At 52.5% G+C, this 11,260-nt stretch overlaps 1 protein-coding gene across 1 annotated transcript; it reads right to left on the minus strand.

Moving 5' to 3' along the window:
- Nucleotides 1-7,995: 7,995 nt before the first annotated feature.
- On the minus strand, nt 7,996-8,376 carry Guca1anb (GUCA1A neighbor). The gene has a single exon (XM_042671891.1). The coding sequence runs from the start codon at nt 8,374-8,376 to the stop codon at nt 7,996-7,998; it is 381 nt and encodes a 126-aa protein (XP_042527825.1).
- Nucleotides 8,377-11,260: the final 2,884 nt, after the last annotated feature.

The following is an 11,260-nucleotide window of genomic DNA, read 5'->3' on the forward strand; positions in this document are numbered from 1 at the left end:
CCAGGCCTGCAGCAGCTGTGAAGCCTGACCAGTGCCTCTTCCTGCTGCCTTTCTTCCAGCAATGGAGACTTGGCCTGAAACTGGGCCTGCCTTGCTCTCTCACAGAACCCAAGCTGTAATGTCACCAGGAGGTGACTGAGAGAGGACGGGGATTGGTCCACGTGCAAGCCAGGGGCCCGATGTTAAACGTCACCCCAGAATCCTCCCAGCCAGCGGAGTCTGGACCAGGGTGAGGAGCAGCAGAAATGGGATACGTCCAGGGAGGCAGAGCCAGGATTACAGCGCAGAGCTGGGGGCCGGAGGATTTCCTTACCCAGCTGGCAGTCTCCTAATCCCTTCTTACCAAGACCCAGAGGGTGGGGGTCATGGAGCCGCTCTGATCCTGCGCCCTCTGCGCCCTTCTTAGCCTATTTTGGATAGGCTCACGATGTTCTGGAATCTTGCCCTCCCAGGAAGGCAAGATATTGGGGATGGATGTAAGATAGACCTGGTATCTCTTCCAAAGACAGACCAACCGTGAGCCCTGGGCAGGACGGCCTTGTACAGTGATCCACTCTGCACTGTACTTTCCCTAATCGCGCCACGGCTGTGCTAATAAGCAAGGGCAGCTGGAGGGAGCCCTCCCCTCTGCATTAACCTGTGCTATAGACGGGCATGCATGCATATGCATGCATGCATGCACACACACATACACACACACACACACACACACACACACACACACACACACACACACAACTTTAGATGAGAGGCCCCATCTGACTATGAATCTGACACCATCTTCTGCAGGGCACGGGATGGGTGGTATTAGTGACGTACCCAGGTGTACCCAGGCCCCCCAGGTATGTGAGGGCATGAGAATGCAGGTAGACGTAAGCCCTGTTGCTCCTGAAAAGCTCCAGAACAAGTATTCCCTCTGCTGCTGTTTTATTTTGGTGGGGGGAGAGGGGTACTGAGTTTGAGCTCAGGGCCTCATGCTTTCAGTTGGCTTTTTCTACTCAAGACTGATGTTCTACACTGGAAGCACAGCTCCAATTCCAGCTACTTGCTATTTAACTGGATAGAAGAATCTCAGGGACTTTTCTGCCTGGGCTGACTTTGAACTTCAATCCTCAGCCCTCAGCCTCCTGAGTTGCTGGGAATTATGATCATAAGCCACTGCAACTGAAGCAAGAGAGGGATTTTTCTTTTCTTTTTTTGGCCATGGGGTTTGAACTCATCAGGGCCCGAGTGCTGTCCCTGAGCTTTTTTTTTGCTCAAGGTAAGCACTCTACCACTTGAGCCACAGCACCACTTCTGGTTTTCCTGGTGGTTAATTGGAGATGAGTCTCATGGACTTTCCTGCCCAGGCTGGCTTTGAACTGCAATCCTCAGATCTCAGTCGCTAGGATTACAGGTGTGAGCCACTAGTGCCTGGCTAACTTCTGTACTTTTTAGTAATTTAGTCTTTCACATAATCAGAGAGGATAGTTATTTTAAATAAAGAAGCCGAACAGGGCTGTTTAACTGCCTGAAGGATGCACTTGGGGTGCACAGGGACAGGAAGTCCTGGCTTTGGTCAGGTTCTCTAGACTGAACATTACCCGGCTGTTTTCATCTGGAAGCTGGGCTGAGGAAGAACCCACCTCCCATCTGTTTGAGCTGCGGGTAGAGTGTCTTTGCTCACAGCTGTGTGCCCGAGGCCCTCAGCTTTCTGCTAACTGATGTCTGGAGAACACGGGAAGGTCATCTAGCTTGTGATCTCTAGAGGCCAGGACAAGTTGCTGTGGCCTGGGCGCCCTCAGCATGCCTGGGCATTTCATCAAGTCTTCCAGGAGGCTTCTCCATTCTACTGAGTTATACAACCTGGCTTACTCGAGGGTGTGGTGACCCATGGTCACCACACCATAGCCTCAACTATATTCTGTGGGTCAACTGCCAGCCCCAGGCTTTACCCACACTCCAAGGGAGGGGACAGAACCAAGAAAGGGTGACAGGAGGTGGAAATCACTGGGGTCACCTCAGACTGTGATGGCATTCACCTTTGCTCGATAACAGAGACATAATTCCTTCTGAAATTTCCAGCAACCATATCTGGCCAGCCGGCTGGGGACCCTGGAAGCTCACAGAGGGTAGAACCCATTTGTGTTATTCATTTTGGTAACTTCCCAACACCTCATATCATCCATCGCCGTGTGCTTTACATTTCGCATGCAGCCAGCTGAGCCTCTGAAGGCAGGCCTCCAGGAGGCTGACCCCCCTCCACCACCACTACCCCCCCCCCCCAGGAAACTGGTCCCCATGAATTGGTTCACCTTGCCTTCTGGCTCTCAGCTGAGCTCATCCAATAAGCAGCACCGGAAGAAGGCGGGAGATCGCAGGACAGAACAATGGCTATTCTTGTCACCTGTTCACTGCTGGCTCCCAGAGTTCAGAGTTGAACCGGGCGGGGGATGGGGAGTGTCATTCTACCTTCAGCCCCCAGCTCCAGAAGTCACAGATCCTCCACTTTACCCAGCAAGAATGACAGTGGTGTCATGACTGTTTCCCCAACTACTCCCATTTCCCCCTTTCTAGTCCCCTTACCAAATGCTCCTCAGTGACTTTCCCCCCACCCCACCCATTACTGTGTTAACATTTTCTTTTTTTTTTTTTTTTTTTTTTTGGTCGGCCATGGGGCTTGAACTCTGGGCCTGGGCGTTGTCCCTCAGCTCTTCAGCTCAAGGCGAGCGCTCTACCACTTGAGCTACAGCGCCACTTCCGGTTTTCTGGTGGTTTATTGGAGATAGGAGTCTCATGGTCTCTCCTGCCCGGGCTGGCTTTGAACCGCGATCCTCAGATCTCAGCCTCCTGAGTAGCTAGGATTACAGGCGTGAGCCACCAGCGCCCGGCTGTTTTAACATTTTCTTGGTGATCTTTTTGAAGGTAGCAATGGGCGGAGGAGAGCTGGAGCTCCATGCAACCCTGCGCGTGCACACATGCGTGCATGACCACATGACTAGAGAGCGGGTGGAAGGAGGCTAAGTGGAAGGAGACTGATAGCAGATAGCAGTTATCTGCTACCTGGCGCCACTCTGAGCCAGGGGGACGGACTCCCCACACCAATGGCTCCCAGTGGGTAGGGATTGCTGCCCCAGAAGATCAGGAATCCAAAGTAGAAAACAATCACCTGTCCAGACTCACAAAACGTCCAAGTGACAGACCATCCCTCCTCCAGCTCGTGGTCACTAAGCTTTCAACTCTCTGAAGGGCTGGAGCTCCAGACCCTCAAAGGTCCCCCATCCCGTGCCCTCTCCTTCAGCCTTTTCCTTATGGCCAGTGTGCCTAACAGTTGCACTGTGGGCGGGGAGTACTCACGTGGGCATGGAATCTCTCAGGGCCTAGGTGGGATTCACACCAAGGCCACAGGGAAGAGGCCTGAACCCAGGACTGACAAGGGCGTGGAGAGTTGGAGTGTGCGGATCATGCAGTGGTATGGAGCTCTTGTGAACTCCCTAGCTGCTCTGCCTGCAGCGATCACTACCGAGACAGGTTTCTCCCTAGAGGAGGAGAAGCATCTGGCTTGCAAGGGCCCAGGAGAAGCGAAGAGCAGGGAGGCAGAAGTGCCAGCCAGAAAAATGACAGGGTGAGCAGCAAGCCCAGGATTGTTTCATCCATCTCTAATGCCTGTCTATCCACTGTCCCTCCACACAGCACCGCAGGGCCTGGAGATTGGTGTATCCTCTTCCTAGAATTATGCCTTGGCCTCTCTGAAAGCAATCATCCATCACCAGCTAACAGCATCTTTTGACTGCACTACTAAGATTAGCCTGGAGGGGGCGCCCATCCTCCCCCAGGTTTGGGACACGGCTCTGCGGGGGGAGTTGAAAATTGGCTGTGGGCCTTGTCCTTTACCCCACAAGCAGGCCATAAAGCGTGGGAGGTGGAGATGTTTCATGTCTGCATCTTTGTATCTTAAGTACCAGGTTCACAGTACTGGAGGAAAACCACTTACTGAATGAATAGACCGGAAATGTATCTTATCTCTGCTTTTCAAAATCCCACTAAAATGGCAGTAAATACATTTTTTTTTTTTTTGCCAGTCCTGGGCCTGAACTCAGGGCCTGAGCACTGTCCCTGAGCTTCTTTAGCTCAAGTCTAGTACTCTACCACGTGAGCCACGGCGCCACTTCTGGCTTTTTCTTTCTTTCCTTCCTTCCTTCCTTCCTTCTTTCTTTCTTTCTTTCTCTCTCTCTCTCTCTCTTTCCTTTCTTTCTTTCTTTTTGGTTGGTTGTGGGGCTAGAACTCTGGGCCTGGGCGCTGTCCCTGAGCTCTTCAGCTCAAGGCGAGCGCTCTACCACTTGAGCCACAGCGCCACTTCTGGTTTTCTAGTGGTTTTTATTGGAGATAGGAGTCTTACGGACTTTCCTGCCCAGGCTGGCTTTGAACCACGATCCTCAGATCTCAGCTTCCTGAGTAGCTAGGATTACAGGTGAGCCACTGGCGCCCGCCATTTCTGGATATTTCTGTCTATGTGTACTGAGGAATCAACCAAGGGATTCATGCATGCTAGACAAGCACTCTACCACTAAGCCACATTCTCAGCCCAACATTTTTTTTTTAATCCCCGGAGGTAAAGAAGTTAACAGTCAAGAAGTTTCACTAAAATGCTGGGAAGCAGAGAAACAGGTGGTGGCTGTGTTACCAGATTGGAGAGATCAGAACTTCAATGTTGCTGGAGCTGTGGTTCACATTTGCTATCCTAGCTACTCAGGAGGCTGAGATCTGCAGATTACAGTGTGAAGCCAGCCTGGGCAAGAAAGTCCTTGAGATTCTGATTGCCAGTTAACCACGAGAAAACCAGAAGTGGCGATGTGGCTCAAGTGGTAGAGTGCTACCCTTGAGCACAAAGAGGCTCAAGGACCATGCCCAGACCCTGAGTTCAAGTCCCACAACTGACAAAAAACAAAAACAGAACCTCAATGTTTGCAAAGATAGGGAGGAGGCTGATGCAAAAACACACCAAATTCTGCCACGGAAGTCATTCGGAGGCCCGAGCCGCATGTACCAGGAGGCTCTGAAGGCTGGGATGCAGGATGTGCAGGCAGAAAAAAAGAGCAGTGGGCATTGTTCTGGTGTTCGCTGAGGGCTGGCAAAGCAGGGCACCAATCAATCCTATGCTGCCACTCTGGAGGCTCAGATCTGTAATCTGAGCTACTCAGAAGGCTGAAACCTGAGGATCGGGGTTCGAAGCCAGCATCGGCAAAAAGTCCATGATCTACATTATCTTCAACCAACCACCACAAAGCTGGAAGTGAAGCTGTGGCTCAAGTGGTAGCATGCCAGCCTTGATGGATAAAGCTCAGGGACGGCCGGGCACCGCTTAGCTCCTGAGGAAGTTGAGATCTAAGGATCACTGTTCAAAGCCAGCCCCGGCAGGAAAGTCCATGAAACATCTCCAATTTACCACCACTAGAAAACAGCAAGCGGCACTATAGCTCAAAGTGGTAGACTGCTAGCCTTGAGTGAAAAAGCTCAGAAACAGTGCCCAGGCCCTGGATTCAAGCCCCACAACTGCCAAAAAATACAAAGCTAAGGGAAAAGGAGAGAGGAAGGAAGGAAGGGACGGGAGGGAGGAAGGGAGGGAGGGAGGCAGAGAGGGGGGAGACTGGTTAGAGGTTTGGACTAGAGGTGCCTGTGTGAGGATGATCTCACACTGACTGCCAGGCAGAAGGGCATGCCAAGGGCTGGTAGGCATTTGAGGAAGGGCTGGAAACTGGAAAGGCAAGCAGACACAACACACGTAGATCATTTGCCACTAGAGCCGCCTCTTTTTAGGGGTTCTCCCTTCCCTAGTTTCCCTACCATCCTCTTTTCTCTGAAAGAAACATCTGCAAGAACTATGCTCTACTGCATACGCTGCTATACCTATTCTGTGTGCATGTGTGTATCTGGTTGTTTTTGTTTTTGTTTTTTTTTGTCGGTCGTGGGGCTTGAACTCTGGGCTTGGGCGCTATCCCTCAGCTCTACCACTTGAGCCACAGCGCCACTTCTGGTTTTCTAGTAGTTTCTTGGAGATAAGAGTCTCTTGGACTTTCCTGCCTGGGCTGGCTTTGAAGCACGATCCTCAGATCTCAGCGTCCTGAGTAGCTAGGATTATAGGCGTGAGCCACCGGCGCCTAGCCTGCATGTGTGTATCTGTACATGTGTATACAGTAGGGGGGGGCAGGTGGTACTTGAGCTACACTTCCACTTCTGGCTTTTTTTCTGGATAACTGGAGACATAAGTCTCAAGGACCTTTCTACCCAGGCTGACGCCAAACTGCGATCCTCAAATCTCAGCCTCCTAAGTTGCTAAAAGCGTGAGCCAGCCACTGCCAGTCACAGTATGAACTGTGATTCCCAGGATGAGAGGTGCCACAGGCGCTCAAGGGGATGAGTGAACGGTGACTGGCTCTCAGGCAGGAAAGGGACAGTGTGCAGGCACACGCCATTTCCGTGGTGTCCATTTTCTCAACACTTCCAATTTCATGAATCTGCTAAAGACATGGCGTCAAGTCCTGCTCTGTGCTGACCCCGGAACGGCATGACCTCACCTCATGATCGGGGGTTCCTCAGGCCTAGCAGCCTCTGCCTCTACAGCCCTCTTCTATGACTGTAGCTTAAATAAAAGATTAATCAGACTTTGCCAGAGAGCATCCAGGTACAGAGAACACAGAAAGGTTTATTGCCGGGAAAGGGCTGGCAGGACTCCTTCTCACAAGGGAGCGTGAGAAGCAGTGCTGGGTATTGTCTGGGGTGACCTATATAAATAACCGAGGAGGTTCAGGAGGGGCTGGAAGGGGCAGGAGGCGGAGACCCTGATGTGGGCCAGAGGCTTCATCATGGCAGACGAGGATTTATGGCTGCTGTCCTAATAGTAGCTAAGGGATCCTGCAGCTGCCCAGACCTGGTGGTAGCTGCCATCCTGAGGTAGAGGGGGCTGGAGGCTGATTTTCTACACGGGCCTGGTCTTGCCTAGGAAGGGAGCACACTAAGCTGTGGAGAGAGGAAGGAGTGGACTAAGCTATGGGAAGGGAACTCATTTCGGTAACCATGACTTTTGTTCATGTCTTTTGTTCAAGGCTTAGAGCTCTACTACTTTGAGCCACAGAGCCAGCTCTGATTTTCTGGTGGTTCCTTGGAGTCTCATGGACTTTCTAGCCTGGACCAGCTTTGAACCCAGATTCTCAGATTTCAGCCTCCTGAGTAGTGAGGATTGCAGGCGTGAGCCGCCAGCTTTTGGCTTTCCTCTGTGACTCTTGACCTGTGAGTCTTGGGCTCGGCTCTTCTGAGCCAGAGAGACCCTCGGTGCAAACCACAAGAAGAGGCCATATCACAAAGAGTTGAGGGGATATGCTCCCTAGAAGACTGCAATTACTCCCCAAAGCTCCCCACTTTACAGTGGCTGCTCCCAGACACCAGGGTCCTAGTCAGCTGATGTATCTTTGGAGGGGTTTGAAGTGCTCAGCCAGGGCTGAGAATCAGGCTTTGTAGGGAAGAGGTGGGGGTTCCTCTCTCCCCACCCCCAGCCATGAGGCTTGAACTCAGGGCCTGGCACTGTCCCTGAGCTTCTTTTGCTCAAGGCTAGCACTCTACCACTTGAGCCATGGCACCACTTCCAGCTTTTTCTGTGTACGGGATACTGAGGAATCGAATCTGGGGCTTCATGCACGCTAAGCAAGCACTCTACCACTAAGCCACCTTCCCAGCCCGGGCAGCTTCTCTCTTAGAGAAGACTTCAAGCTTCTCTGGACACAATTTTGGCTTCAGCATTCCCACCTGCAGCCAGCCATTCAGATGCCAAGAAAACAAAGAACAGGGTTTAATTGCTTCTGAGAAGGTACCGTCTGCTGTGGTGGTTGGCAGGGAAGTATGGCACAGGTAGCTAGCCTAGATAGAGGCTGTTACTCCAGGAGGCCCCTGCGATAGAGGTCCCCTCCAGGGTGGAGGTCATGGGGTGAGGGTGCAGGTCAGAGGCTTCCAGCTGGTCTCAGCCTAGGAGCGCCACAAGACCAAGTTGGCAGGCAGCACGTCGAAGCGCTTGCGGGTGTGGTCAGTGTCCCTGTGGTACAGGTAGCCGCAGGTGGGCTTCTGCAGTGTGCAGAAGGGGTTCAGGGAATTGCAATACTGGGGGGTGTAGAAGTGGAACCTGAGCTTGTCTGAGTTTTGCTCCCGATGGTCCACCACGACTGGCATGTAGGCGGCGGCCAGGCACTGCTGGCGGTCCTGCATCCAGGAGCGGGGCAGCTGGGAGGGCACAGGCTTCAGCTTCAGGCCTGATGGTGTCTTTGGCCATCGGTCACCATCTGAGGGTTTCTGGAAGTACTGAGGAGAGAAGGGAGGAGTTTGGACAGCGGAAGCCTGGGAGTCAGCCATTCAGATCAGGGCGGGGGCTCCACAGCCCCCTGCCCTGCTGTAGACCTCCACCTGCTCACCTGAAGTACCTGCCAGCTCACAGAGACTGGAATGGAGGGGGGGGGAGGGGAGGGGAAGTGGAAGAGGAATGGAGGGGGCAGGCGTTGACATCAGTGGTTCTCTCCCCCACAGTGCCTCCTCCCTCCTGTCAGGCCTCCTGTCTGGCCTCTCTTCTACCCAGTTAACTTAGTCCCTCCGCTCCTCAATCTTTTTTTGGCAGTCGTGGGGTTTGAACTCTGGGCTTGGGTGCTGTCCCTGAGCTCTTCAGTTCCAGGCGAGTGTTCTACCACTTGAGCCACAGCACCACTTCTGGTTTTCTGGTAGTTCATTAGAGATAAAAGTCTCACAGACTTTCCTGCCCGGCCTGGCTTTGATCCACATCCTCAGATCTCAGCCTCCCAAGTAGCTAGGATGACAGGTGTGAGCCGCCGGCGCCTGGCTGTGGGCTTTGCACCCTTGCTTGGCTTTTTCACTCAAGGCCAGGGCTTTACCACTTGAGCTACTGCTCCAGTTTTGGCTTCTTGATGATTAATTCGAGATAAAGAGTCTCACAGTGTTTCCTACCCAAGCTGGCTTTGAACCTCAGTCCTCAGGGCTCAGCCTCCTGAGTAGCTTGGATTACAGGTGTGAGCCACCAGTGCCCAGCCCTTTCTTACCCCTGATTTTAACAGCCTCTCAACGTCTCCACTGTTTCCTTCAACCCAAGACATTTCAAGCGTGTTCAATAAATAGAACCCAGTTCAACTCATCCGGATTTTGGAGAGCAGAGCAGCAGCTCCTCTGACCAGCCAGGCCCATTCCAGAACATTCCAGAACATCCTCATTGTTACCAAACCTGCCTCCTGCCCGCCACCCTCCCATCTCCTCCACATCGTCCCTGCGCAATTGTGCATTGGATCTGCCCACTTCTAGAGACCCCATCCCCACAACATCTACTAACTCCACCTTCACTCCTCCTCCTCTTCTTTTTCTTTTGTGCTAGTCCTGAAGCTTGAACTCAGGGCCTGAGCCCCATCTCTGAGCTTTTTAGCTCAAGGCTGGAGCCACGCTCCACTTCCAGCGTTTTGGTGGTTAATGGGAGATGAGTCTCACATACTTTCTGGCCCAGGCTAGCCTCAATCTTCCATCCTCGGATCTCAGCCTCCTTAGTAGCTAAGATTACAGATGTGAGCCACCAATGCCTGGCTTCCTGGGGCTTGAACTCAGGGCCTGGGCACTGTCCCTAAGCTTCTTTTGTTCAAGGTGAGCACTCTACCACTTGAGCCACTTCCAGCTTTTTCTGTGTATGTGGTACTGAGGAATTGAACCAGGGCTTCATGTATGCTAGGCAAGCACTCTACCACTGAGCCACATTCCCAGCCCTCAGCATCCTTCTTGACTGTCCAGGGACGGAGCTGTCTTGTTCATCTTGGAAACTCCACACACTCCTCCCGACCCCAGGCCCTTTCTAGTGGACAATTTCCTAGTCATGACGGTACAGCCCCAAAGTTGTGATCATCCACTTGTGTATCAGCCTGGCTAGCTTCTGACCCCCTGGGAGTGAGCACAGGACAAGATACCATTTTCTCTCTGCCAACTTCACACTCCTCTATCCTCTAGCACTGAGGTAGAGAAGGGGGCCTTCTTACGGTGTCCCAAAGGTTCAAGTCATATCATAGCCTCTTTGCATTTAATTAAAAAACTACTTACCATCTAATTACTTAATCTCAACTAAAAAAAAAAAACCTACTTACCACTCCGTAGGCTGAGATCTGAGGATCCCTGTTCAAAGCCAGGAAAGTCTGTGAGACTTTTTTTTGGGTCGGTCATGGGGCTTGAACTCTGGGCCTGGGCACTGTCCCTCAGCTCTTTAGCTCAAGGCTAGTGCTCTACCACTTGAACCACAGCGCCACTTCCAGCCTTTTTTGTTTATGTGGTGCTGAGGGATCAAACCCAGGGCCTCATGCATGCGAGGCAAGCGCTCTACCACTGAACCCCCATGTGAGACTCTTTATCTCCAATTAACCACCAGAAAACAGGAAATGGAGCTGTGGCTCAAGTGGTAGACTGCTAGCCTTAAGCTGAAGAGCTCAGGGACAGCGCTCAGGCCCCAAGTTCAAACCCCATGATGGGAGTGGGGAGTGTAGAAGAGAAAGAAGAAGAGTAACCTCAGTGAGCAGAGAACACCCCATCCTTCCATCCTCCACTAGGCGAGTGCAGCCAGCGTGGGGCAGAAGTTGGGGGGGGGGAGGCAGGGGAGGCGGGGCTGTCTGTGGAGTTCCAGGTTAACATCTGCTTTCATTTAACTATGTCCTCCCTGTTGTCTGTGCGTGTGCCCGTGTTTGTAAGGGACACTTGGCAAGCTGGGCACCTGTGGCTGTAATCCTAGGTACTCAGGAGGCTAAGTCTGAGGATCATGGTTCAAAGCTAGCCCGGACAGGAGAGTTTGTGAGACTCTTATCTCCAATAAACCACCAGAAAACCAGAAGTGGCGCTGTAGCTCAAGTGGTAGAGCGCTAGCCTTGAGCTGAAGAGCTCAGTGACAGCGCCCAGGCCGAGTTCAAGCCCATGACTGACAAAAAAAAAAAGGCGGGGTGGGGGGGGGGGACACTTGGCATGCCTAGATACACTGCTGGTTATCAACCTGGGGGCACTACCAGCAGCACCTCTGCATGCTCTGAAGGCCCCCAACACAGGACTCCCAGCACCCATGTCAGTAGCATGAGGGAGAGGCCTGGTTCAGAGCTCTGAGGAAGATACTTACCTCTCCCTCCTGCCTTCCACTGTACAGGGAGCCTTACAGCCAAAACCTCAGGGGAAGCCCCAGGCCTCCTCTCCCTCACTGGGGCTTGAACTCAGAACTTGG

Source organism: Dipodomys spectabilis, unplaced genomic scaffold, assembly GCF_019054845.1.
Source record: "Dipodomys spectabilis isolate Male_0828 unplaced genomic scaffold, ASM1905484v1 ptg000669l, whole genome shotgun sequence".
In the NCBI taxonomy this organism is placed as follows: domain Eukaryota; kingdom Metazoa; phylum Chordata; class Mammalia; order Rodentia; family Heteromyidae; genus Dipodomys; species Dipodomys spectabilis.